Source organism: Aquarana catesbeiana, linkage group LG06, assembly GCF_042186555.1.
Source record: "Aquarana catesbeiana isolate 2022-GZ linkage group LG06, ASM4218655v1, whole genome shotgun sequence".
Taxonomy (NCBI): Eukaryota; Metazoa; Chordata; class Amphibia; order Anura; family Ranidae; genus Aquarana; species Aquarana catesbeiana.
Genome location: NC_133329.1, coordinates 263,088,784 through 263,101,275, shown reverse-complemented (window position 1 = coordinate 263,101,275; position 12,492 = coordinate 263,088,784). Strand labels below are relative to the sequence as shown.

Sequence of the window (12,492 nt, the reverse complement as noted above, 5' to 3'; positions counted from 1 at the left end):
TGATTCAGCATTAAAACGACCCATGGTATTAATGTGGTAACATAAATTTTGCTCTCACATGTTGTGAAGGAATTCATTAAATATTAATTGTGTTTGTGCTGTAGCTCACAGAATATCAGAATATGAAACCGCATTTATATATGCGAGTGTCAGTTTGCTGACTGTTTTTAACCTAACTGGAGCCATAGGAATACCATATTTTATTATGTTCATATCCATTAGTCCTCCTTGCTAATGGCCTTTTTTTTTTTTTTTTAATCTAATTCTAGGGCAAAGCCACTACAAGAAATCCCACCATTCTATTGTCCAGACAAGAACAAAGTGAACTTTATTCCAAAGAGTGGGTCTGCCTTCTGCCTTGTCAGCATCCTGAAGCCTCTTCTACCCAATCAGGAATTTACCTTCAAAGGCACAAGCCACAGTTTGACCGTGCCTTCTGGTATTCCTCCTTCATTAGTTCAGAATTTCAGCATGGCCTCCATATCCTCTAACATGGAACAGGAGCGAAGTTCTCGCGGTACAAATACACTTGTATCACCAATGTCTCTACTGCACCCTACTGGCCAGATTGATGAGGAAGAGGACTAAATACGGGACATCTTTCTCCCATCTGGAGGACTGCACTGATTTCATGATAAATGACTCTAGATGCAGCATTTGTCATAAACTGATTTCATTGCTGACCATATTTCTGAATTTGGACAAACAGCATGCCTTACCATTGATGGTATTGAGATGAAGTAGTCTGCTCAGTGTCTGATACTGGAAAGGGCTTTAATTGTTAGCTTATTCTTGTCACTTTTTTTTCTTTAAATATGACCGCCAGTGTAACTGCCATAATGTCTGGGTAGCTTAATGATGATGAACTGGTAGAAATAATACCAGAATTCCCATTATATGGCCAATTTGCTGTAGTATTTTTTTTTTTTTTTTTCCCCAAACTTTATCTGACTGTTACAATAGAAGTATATTTACTAGATGCCGTGTATAGGGTAGTGTTACACTGGCTCTGTCTGTGCACTGAAGGCATATCATACACTGGAGCACTGTATTCTGCTCCTTATGCCTGCACCATGCAGACAGAACTTATCAATTTGAATGTGCTGTAGAGTGACAGAATCACAGCTCTCATTCTGTATTATGGTTAAGATTTCCTAAGTCCAGTATACTGTAGATGCAGAAGGTGCCGTTGTGCAACGGAAGTTGAACTTTTACTCACATGACTTGTGGGTTGCTAGAAGAGCATTACTCTGAAAGCTGTGCTTCATGAAAGGTAGGGGTATGGAACAGCTGCTATGCTGGAGATTACTATTTATTAAATTAGGTTAATGTACCCAAAGTGAAGTAATTAAAGGTGAAAAGATGTTATATTACTTCTGCACCTGTACAAACTACATATGTGTTAAGGAAGTTTGAGTTTATGTGGCTGTGATTATATGCTTCATTTCAGTTATGAGGACCAATCTTTTGGGATGTATTCAAGAAAATCTAGCTCTGTTATAGCCCCTGTCAGGAATGGCAGACTGTAAATACATATAAAATAAAAGGCCAAGGATATCAAGTTCTAGTTGATTAACAAGTATAACTGTGTTACATGGCATTAAATGTAGCTGCTGCATTTTCCATGTATTCCAGCCAGGATAGGATCCTGGTTATTTTACAGTCAATCACCAATTTGTTGCCGTATACTTTTCATTTTAATAGGATGAAGTCTCCATTGTGGTATGAGATTCCGCATTGGGGTTTATGGTGTTTTTTTTTTTTTTTTTTTTTTCTTTCTCGTTCATTGAGGAACTCAGGATTTGGAAACAGTTGGGTTACACTGCCACTAACAGGAGGATTGGGATACCAGCAAAAAAGACGCGCGCACACACGTAGTCCACCTGGTATAAAGCCTTGCTAGTGTCCTAGGAGTATGGATGTCAAATTGAGTGCTTTGTTACCAGCCAGAGTATTGCACGTTCACTTTCTGTGCTTTTTCTGCTTTGAGTGAAGTAGTATCTTCTCGCCACTGCTCCTTGTTGCAAAGATGCATTCAGTTTAACCTGTTAGTCATTGCTGCTGCCTACAGTAACCTGGTCACATCCAGGACGATCCTGTACACTGACTGGAACACTCTGATAAACAGTTGACACCTCCCAAATGTTTTACAATTCCAATGGCAGTTTGGGGAGGCCTTTATTATATTCACACTATACTCTCAAGTAAGTAAAAATATGCCTTCTATTTTTCATTCGTACTTTTTGTTTAATCTCTTCAAGTGCAAGCTTTTCCTACCTATTGTTCGACTTCCTGTTCTAGGGTGATTAACTTTTTTGTTTTCCATGCCCCTTTGTGTATGTAACCACCCTTTTCTGCTCACCCCCAAGATGGTCTACACATCTAAATGCAGACTCATTCAGCACTGTGGGGATTGTAGTTTGCATAGAGCGGAGTATGTGACCAGACATAACAGATACTGCACACTAGTAGAGGTAAGGTGCATCAGTGGAGGATCAGGGGCACACAGGACGAAAAAGAAAACTGAAAACAGTAGGAAGCTTAAATTAAATAGCTATTATATATGTGATATTTTAGAATGACTGATGTAAAAAAAATTGTGAATTTGGGTTCACTTTAAGAATTGGGCTGTTCTACAATTGATATGACAGTGTCTATAATGAAGCACTGACCAATTCTGTAGAGGGTGTGCCAGTATTTGAGGATCCTATATATTAATGCTTGTATATTCACTTCAAAACCTTGCTTTCTTTAGCAGGCCCTGCATTGGCCATAACAACCTGTCAGTCATAAAGGGAATGGACTAAGCTCATGGCATGGGATATTGCTTTAATTCTGCACCAACTTAGACCACTGTACCACATCCTTTATGTATACCTAAAAGTAAATTGAGAAACCATATATATTGCTCTAAAAAGATCGGACATCTAAAGGTATACCATGAAGCAGAAAATTTATAAAACTATACAATTTATTATGACCATTAAAACTACATAGCAACAAAAATATAACACACCTGAAAAAAGTGAGTACATAAACCACAGCCCTAAACCCCCAGGGTTAGACACTCACCAGTTATGATAATCCTAAAGTTATGATCCTTGTGTCTGGTGGTGTGTGACAGGGCGTCATATTGTGGGGTCACCATCAACATGTTTCACGTTAAGTGCTGCCTCTTCAGGATGAGGCCATTATTTAGTATAGCAATTATTCCTTAGGCGGCGTAATAACTGTGCAAGAGGAGGTCTTGGGGGCAGACATAGGGGCCCATGGTCTAACGTTATGTTCCGACACCCTACCAAATTCAGTATGTCAGTTCCTAAAAGGGTGTGGCCCACAGCCCTGCAGAGTACATCTTGAGGGGTACACCAGGAGTATCTATACATCCACCATATAACAAAGGCCCAAGATCACACTTCTGCCCTTGCAGTGTCCGTTCCAGTGCGTCCGCCAGCATGAAGGGATCCTGCTTTAATCTGCACACTCAAGCCGAACAATTAGAGTTCATGTCAACAGCTCTGCACTGCTGTGTAGATGGGTTAGTGGAGGTCTTCTGTCTTATTTCATGGAGTCTCCAATCAGTTAACATACAGAGAATTGTTTAGTTAAAATGTTGGACTGTGGAACAGGCATGTAAAAAGCATTTATTGCACATGTCCTTCAAGGGGCAGTTTGTCTTTATATCTGCTTTAAAGGCTAACTCCACCTTTTGCAATGTTACACCACTATTTAGGGTGTAACCTGTTGATCCTCCCCCCAAACGTACCCTGGTAGACAAGTGGTTAAACACTGATCAGTGATGTCACTGGGAGTGAAAGTACTCCTCCAGCAGTACTCCTTGCTTGTCTTATTTGTTTATCAAATGTATATTTTAACAAAACAATTCACTATAATTCTAGTATACACAAAACCAATATAATACCCATTTTTTTGTTTAAATATAAAAGATCTGGTTGCATCAAGTAAAGATGCCAAACCCATCAAGCCTTAAAGTGTATGCAAATCCGATTCATGAAATTTGAGCTGGGCACATATATCTGCTGTGTTTTTTCTCATCTCTCTTCAAAGCCCTAAGTCCTGTGGCTTTCTCCTGCTCAGTTCTTCTGTTATCACCATGATAGCTTCTGACAAGTTCTCTTTCAACTGTGCTAAAACCAGCCTGAATTTTGTGTCAGGGTGGGTGCTATAAATAGATTAGCAGAGAGCTGGTCTATTCACAGCACAGCTCTGCAAGTCTCTGTCTATGTGGCCTTTCCTCCAATCAGCTGTTTTACAGTGTATGGTAAGAATCCACACCCACAAGTGAATTTGGAAAAGAAAATTCTAACAGGATGTGCACTTTCTAAATCGGGGGTAGGCAACCTTGGCCCTCCAGCTGTTTTAAAACAAGTCCCACGAGACATTGCAAGACCCTGGCGATCACAGGCATGACTCCTAGAGGCAGAGGCATGATGGCATTTGTAGTTTCACCACAGCTGGAGTGCCGAGGTTGCTTACTCCTGTTCTAAACGGTATATAAAGCTGAAGACAGTAGATATACATGTAAAACTTCTGTAGGAGGATTTGTTTAATCTCTGTATCATCTGAGATTATTCACGACACTGGGTATATGTGAGGGCTTACACCCACTTTAAATTTGCACATGAATGTGAAATGGCAAAAAAATATAGTACCCCAAAGTGTCCATAGACGATGCATAAAAGCCTTTTACAGGTTATCCATTTAGAGTGAACCATGAAGTATACCGCTCACTTCCACATTGAGTTGTTGCCTCACATGTGGTGCAATCGATATTTACATACACATGAGTGCCACTTTGTGTGTGTTTGTATGCATAGGGCAGTAGGATTGAGTTTACATTTTTTTTTGTTTTTTTAATTGTAATTTAAAAAAAAAAAAAAAAAAATAACTGCTATCACAGGGGGATAATAAGCTCCCTATGTGATAGCATGGGCAGGCGACAGCTTTTCTTTTATGGAAACATCAGTCCCCGTAAAGTCACCTCTGCAGCTTATTGAGACCAGATAGCAAGGGGGAAGACATCAGGACCACTGCTGGCTGACGCGTTTCAAAGGAGTACCTTCTTCCTCGGAGCCTAGCCTAATTTATCAATAAATTATCTTTGGATAATGCACAAGGCTGGTGTGCCCTCTTCTTTTTATCTTTTTTTTGTGACTACTAGGATATGCCCTATCCTGGAGGGCAGCAAGGCCAGAGACACTATCCCTTGCATCATCACACTAATGTGCAAGAATCTTTGCTATCATTAATGATTTGACTTTTCACCTGAAGCAGCACTATCTACTTCCATCTGTCTGGCCCCATTTACATCAGAAGATTTCCTTCATTGCCTACATGTAGTCCGGGCTGTACTTGTCTACCTAGAAGCTACTGCTTCGAAATGCTGATTTGTCATTCCTGATGGTCCCTGGAAAGGGAAAGCATCTTTTTTTTTTTTTTTTTTCTTCAACCATTTCACTGGCTTAGACAAATCATTGTTCAAGTTTTAAGAATCGGGCTACACCCTTTTCTGTCAAGGCACACACTACTAGATCTGTGGATGCTTTTTTTGCATCGGGATCTGTTTTCCCAGCTTTACAAGGCTGCCACCTGGTCTACTGTTCACACATTCTCTAAGTTTTACCAGGTCACCGTTCAGTCCTTTTTATCTGTTGCTAACTCCTGGCATAAGGTCCTTCCAGCAATTATTCTACTTAGGCCTGCCACCGTTTTGTTTGTACTGTCCACCCATCAGTTGTACGTTTTGTTTTTTTTTTTGTGTTTTTTTTTGTGTTTTTTTTTTTGTCATCCAAGCTGTCTCTAAATCCTTTGTCCCTCAGTGATCAAGAGCAAATTGAATTGTAAAATTGAAATGTCCTTTTTTTTTTTTTTTTTTTTTTTCTCCTTGAAAGTTCATTGAGGGACGCAGAACCCCACCCTTCTGCATTTATGGTCTTGCTCTTGGTGCTGCACAGAACTGAAGCATTCTGGGAGTGGGATGGGAGGAGTTGTATTACATGTTGGTCAGTTTTTTGTTTGCTAGTGTCCAAATTCTCTTGAAGGTGGCAGTGTAACCTGTTTGTCTTGTGTGCCTGAAACTTCCACAAAAATTATTCAAAGGTTAGTACAAAAGTACAATTTTACACACTTTTCTGGGGTTCTGTGCCTCGCCACATTGACCTATTCAGTTATGAGCAGTGCCAGAATTTGAGTGCTTATATTTAAAAGGTCACAGCAGTCAAGTATAATTTGAACATTCTGTTCTGAAGCAGTATGCTGTCTGACATAATGTTGCTTCTGCCCATTCTTCATTTTATGTGTTTTGTGTTGGCCTGATTTGCCAAAGCTTGCTAGCTACAAAGCAGTGTTGGATAGAGGTATGAAAAGACATATCAGTTGTACAGTGTGTTTCAAGAAAAGGTACACACACAGATTTGTTTAAATCAAAGGAGATAGGAATCTGTTCGGCGATATGCTCAAACCATAACCAGTGTGCAGAAGAGTCCCGCAATGCATACTTTTCTTGAGTTAACTCCCTCCTTCCGTGCTAAATCAAGTGTTAAATTGGTATTATGGGATGAAAGGCTTAAATTTATTTTACAATCATCTTTTTATTATCCTGTAAAGAGCAAGGTATTCAATTGCCAGGGGAACATCTCATTCAAGTGTTTATTGCTGGTTGTGTACTCATTGGAGAGTGTTTCACTCACTACTTGTCCTAGTGGCACTAAATGGGAATGTTAGGCCCTGTTCACATTACACTATTCCAAATGACTGCAAAACTTGCAACATGCCATTATTCTTAAAAACGCAGTGCGATTTCTGCCACAATTTTCACGGTAAACCTATCACCCAAAATAGAGCTGGAGCCTCTTTTGGGCAACAAACACACATAAGCATAAGGCAGCCCATTGAAGTAGATGGGCTGTCCTATGTGTGACATGCAGAATCGTGCAACACAGATTGCTTGTTCTCACTAGGTGACATGTGAGTAGGGACTTATTCTTCTAATAGTAGGATGATGAAACGGAACTTCTGTATGGTGTGTGTGTGTGTTTTTTTTTTTTTTTTTTTTGTTTTTGTTTTTTTTTTTTTTTTGTTTTTTTGCTGTTGGTGCCTTCCTGTCTTGGTTCCCTCTTCCCATTTGCTTTCATTTCTTGAACTTTTTACACAGGTTTAGATAGTTAGACTTTACTAAAATGGCAAAATTTGTAACCTTTCCCCACTTAATTTAAAAGTAAAACTGTTTTGGCTGGAGATTGTGTGATTGTCTTCATATATGTATACAACCATTAAATGATCAAAGTAACCTTATCTAAAAGGGTATTGCTGCAAAGTTCCTAAACTATTCCTGTGCCTAATTTGCAGGGTGCTGGTGGGCTTGTTTTACAGAACGGGCCTATGAAAGACTTACACTGTTTACATTGAACAATGGCATTGACCATTTGCATTTTCTCTGACCTCTGCCAGAGAAAACTACTGTAAACCTCTGACACTAGTGTAAACTTAAATATTGTTGTATTTATTCCCATGGTGGTTCTTTAAAAAAAATGTCCCTTTCAAAATTCTTTTTTGTATAGCAATAAACTTTTTTTTTTTCAGTTTTGAGCAGTGCTCCAGCCCTTATTTAAAGCCCAAGGACAGAATGAATAATGTGTGTAGGTCACTATGTGTGCAGCATAGTGAAATGTGAATATCAGACTTATGTTAATAAAACTTGAAACTTGAAATCAGTGTCTTGTTTATAAAGTTTTTTTTGTTTCTTCGTTTGTGCATTGCAAGATACTTTGTCAGGTTGCCCTTCTGGAGGCTGACACTTTGACCATGCAGACAGGATCTTAGAACTTTCATTATGTAAAATACCCTATTAATCAATCCAATAGAAATGGAGGAATGCGTGTGCTCAAATCAAAATACTGAACATAAATACATTTTTAGGTTGAAAAAAGCTAGCTCAACCAATAGAAAAAAAAAACATAAATACAGAACCTATACCCACAGGTGATCTAGAGGAAGGCAAAAAAACCTGAAATCATGGTTCAGTTTACTCCACGGGGGGGTGTAGTGATCCTTGATTGCCTAAAGTAAGCAGATTTTTCCTAGGTCCTTGGGTATTCCCCTGGGTGTGACCATATCTGTCCTGGGTATACTTCACACATGAGGTGCTAAAGGGATATGGCATCATTGACCCTGCCATTGACATTTAACCCTCTACACACTGCTTCGCATCCTTGCCCATTTTTATGCAAACATTTGCTTGAAATATGTATTATTGGTACACATATATTACAACATATGTTCAAGATGTCCAGCTGTGTCAAAGTGATCTCTCTCTGTCCTCGCTCTACTGTGCAAAATACTTCTGATTATTGCATACTTTTAATGGACCTATAATGCCAATATGGGGCAGACTGACACAGTAAATGCTACAGACTGGGGTCTGGTCATTGACTTGCACTAAAAACTAAGATGCATTTGTGCTCAGATACACATTTTATAATATCACATAAGGTACTAAAGGGGTGTGACCAAATGTTAACACTAAAAAAAAAAAATCTGAATTAACCCCTCTGTACGCTGCTATATACCTTTACGTATTCTTTGTTAAATAGTTTTATTAAAGATGTTGCATAGCAACAGAGGTATATCTGAAAGCATATGTACACATTGTCACTGGGTTCAATAAGTCAACATACACAGTACTCCAAGTCCTAAGGCACAAGGACACTATCTGGCTGATGGGGAAAATCTCATATTTCCTTAAATATCTCTAAAACCTCCAAAGCCTGGTTACCTTGGCTGATTTCATACCAAAGGAATGTCATTACAATATGGCCAAGTCTTTAAAAGGTCCTGTTGCTTGCAAGGATAGTTGGCCATTTTCTTACATACAAGTCCTGTATATAACACGGCTTAAATGTGGAATTAGTCTAGTCTCAGCTGTGTTATGAATGCTTCTGCTCTAACAATCTGTGCCACGCCATATAAGATGGAGGGACCAATGGCGGAAAAGGCATCTTTAAGTATACTTTTGTTCTGAAGAAATACCTGCTTGTTCCTTGTTCAGCATAACAAAAGAAACCCTCACATGTAACATGGTGCCAAGGGGTGATCCTGTGTAGGAGAACAATCGGATCTGGATAAAGGCCTCAGCTGGGCTAAAGCCACAAGTTGAAACGATCCCTTGTAATGAGGGGTCCACAGGAGCTGGTAAGCATGTTTTTCAACTGTTGATGGGGGCACTGATGTCCAACAGCGGGAGTCTACATAATTTATTATCACATCACTTGTGGACTCATAGCATATCATTTTTACCATTTTATAATTTTTGATTAGCGTGATCCTATATATTTTTTTTTTTATGGCATTATAAATGTTTAGGATCTTTGCAAAAATTACAGCCCAATGCTGTATACAGTATATTAACCACTTAAGGACCAGCCTCGTTTTGGATTTTAGGTGTTTACATGTTTAAAACAGGTTTTTCTGCTAGAAAATTACTTAGAACCCCCAAACATTATATATGGTTTTTCTTCTAACACCCTAGAGAATACAATGGCGGTCATTGCAATACTTTTTTTTGCACCGTATTTGCGCAGCGGTCTTATAAGCGCACTTATTTGGGAAAAAATTCACTTTTTTGAATAAAAAAATAAAACAACAGTAAAGTTATCCCAATTTTTTTTAATATTGTGAAATATAATGTTACGCCAAGTAAATTGATACCCAACATGTCATGCTTGAAAATTGCGCCCGCTCGTGGAATGGCGTCAAACTTTTACCCTCAAAAATCTCCATAGGCGACATTTAAAAAATTCTACAGGTTGCATATTTTGCACTACAGAGGAGGTCTAGGGCTAGAATTATTGCTCTCGCTCTACCGGTCGCTGTGATATCTCACATGTGTGGTTTGACCACCGTTTTCATATGCGGGCGCTACTCGGGTATGCGTTCGCTTCTGCGCGCGAGCTCGTCGGGACAGGGGGGTTTAAAAAATTTTTTTTTTTTATTTTTATTATTTATTTTAAAATATTTTATTTTTACACTGTTTAAAAAAAAAAAAAAAAAAATTGTGTCACTTTTATTCCTATTACAAGGAATGTAAACATCCCTTGTAATAGAAAAAAGCATGGCAGGACCTCTTAAATATGAGATCTGGGGTTTAGAAAAATGACATTTGAAAAAATATGCCTTTAAGAGGCGTGGACGGAAGTGACGTTTTGACGTCGCTTCCGCCCAGCAGTATCTTGGAGACGAGTGAGCGCCATCTTGGCCTCACTCATCTCCTGACACACAACGGCAGAGGACGCGATCGCCTCCGCCGCTACCGACGGCTCCGGTAAGCGGCGGAGGGCACCGGATCGCGGCGGGAGGGGGGGGCCCCTCTCCCGCCACCGATAAAAGTGATCTCGCGGCGAATCCGCCGCAGGGACCACTTTTATCTGAAAGCCGGCCGCCGCACGAAAACGGGGATACCGGGGTTATGGCAGCTAGCTGCTGCCATAACAACGATATCCCCGTTCAAACTTAGGACGTATATAGTCGTGCGGCGGTCGGGAAGTGGTTAAAGACTGTAATCCATAGTCTTTGTGCTTTAGGGCACAACCACCAAATACGGAACATAGTTCCTTCCTGTCCACAATGGCGAAAGAAAGATGAGTACTGAGGCACAAACTTTCTTAGATGGTGCGAAGTACTAGTGGAAAAAGTACTTTCCTGGTGCCTTCATGGCAACATACACATGGTTGGTTTACCCCGCCCCCAACCAACCCACAGGACCAGTTTAACTCTATAAATAAAGAGTCGGGCCCCCCATGCGCCATTCTTCTGTCCTCAAACCTACAGGATCGTGGACCACGGATACAGCCCTTACCATACCACTATGTTGGTACACCATTGCAGGTTCATGCTCCCCTGTATATGGAGCCCCAATATTTAGGCTGCTAAAGGCGCCAATGAGTCTGGGAACCCATTTTTCTGTGGATCTTTTTGGGGGTTTAAGAGCCCAGGCATTCCCTCTGGGATTTTGCATGTATTCTGCTCCTGGTTTGAGATGGCTCCTTCTTGTCTGGGCTTTCCCCAGTTTCCTGCTTCCTCAGCTGGTTCTGCCTAGCGGTGACTATGGCTAAATAACTCATGAGGGATAACATGAGGATAGCTGTAATGGCTAGAAGCCCGGAGTGGCTGTAAAACGGCGTCCACATGCTTCCCCTCACTCTGTGTATGTCTCAGCGCTTTGGGCGCCTCTCCTGTATTTGTTTTACTTCCTGCAGAGGTGGAGCTATATCACAGGGGGTGTGACGTCACCGCTACATGCTGGCCATAAGTTGGCTATATAAGGGAGCTATGTGCCTTCATTATGGCAGAGGCTCTCAGTGGGAAGACATCTCCTGGCAGTCTCATGCTATGACAGGATGGAGCCAGCCCAAGGTATTTAATTAAACTATGAAATGTTTAATTATGATTAAGTTGGGGGTTTTTTTCACCATAAAAATGTTTTATTTTATTAAATAAGAACATGACAATTAAAGTTGTTGCAAATGGTACATAATATTATAATAATAATAAACATTGAAAAGGCATATAAAATAGGCTTCGATCAGATCTTGATGGCCTATTCCAGCCTACCCCCTAATGCAGTGGTTCTCAACTCCAGTCCTCAGGACCCACCAACAGGCCAGGTTTGTAAGATAGCTGAAATACATCACAGGTGATATCACTTGCTGCTCAGTGATTGCAGTATTCTAGTCTGCAACTCCCCAAGGTAATACATAAAATCTGGCCTGTTGGTGGGTCCCGAGGACTGGAGTTGAGAACCACTGCCCTAATGGGTTCACGCTGTAGGTCTGGGGAGGTCATCAAATTGAGCTGCTAGTCAGCCTGTACAACTTTAAGTAGGGGAATCAATTGGGAAGGGGGTGGGTTTTTTTTTTTTTTTTTTTTAATATATATATAAAATCAAAAAAAGAAACTTAAAAAAAAAAATTATAAATTCTATAAAAAGTATGTATTTAAAAAAAATGTTTTTTCCTTTTTTTGTTTCTCTTTGACACAAATGTGTACAACTAAACCCCTGTTTTTAACGCATACTGTTAGGCAGGTTAATTCGGATGGTCGCAGGTTGGTTGGTAAGTTGAGCTTGGAAATTCTTTGGTTTTATTTTACATGAGTTTGCCCTTCCAGTGCTCCTTGCTTTGAAGACCAGTTATAGGTGGGGGCACTGACCTTTTTGTTTTGTGCTTTTGTTTTGTCTCTTTGACAGCCACCTCCCACAGTCCAGTATCACAAAAAGATCCTCAACATACCACTAGGTAAGGGGCTGCAACTCCAGGTAAGTGCATTAAAAGAGCATTCGGGTATCTTTTCAGAAAAAAACTGGTTTCCTGTCTTTTTTCTTCTGACAAGCCTGCAACGTCAGCCATCCCACAGAAATTCCCCGGATAGGAGGTCCAAGGGTCGCAGTACCCCTAGAAGAGCGCACTCTTCTTCAAC

General features: G+C 40.2%; 1 protein-coding gene across 4 annotated transcripts in view; it reads left to right on the top strand.

Moving 5' to 3' along the window:
- FAM117B (family with sequence similarity 117 member B) overlaps positions 1–7,733 on the top strand; it is a 144,376-nt gene extending 136,643 nt beyond the window's left edge. For all 4 annotated transcript variants that reach the window (XM_073633286.1, XM_073633287.1, XM_073633284.1 and 1 more), the window contains one exon: positions 270–7,733. In XM_073633286.1, the coding sequence (XP_073489387.1) occupies positions 270–588 (319 nt within the window). In that variant the 3' untranslated portion in view covers positions 589–7,733. The remainder of the gene's footprint in view (positions 1–269) is intronic.
- The last annotated feature ends 4,759 nt before the right edge of the window (positions 7,734–12,492 follow it).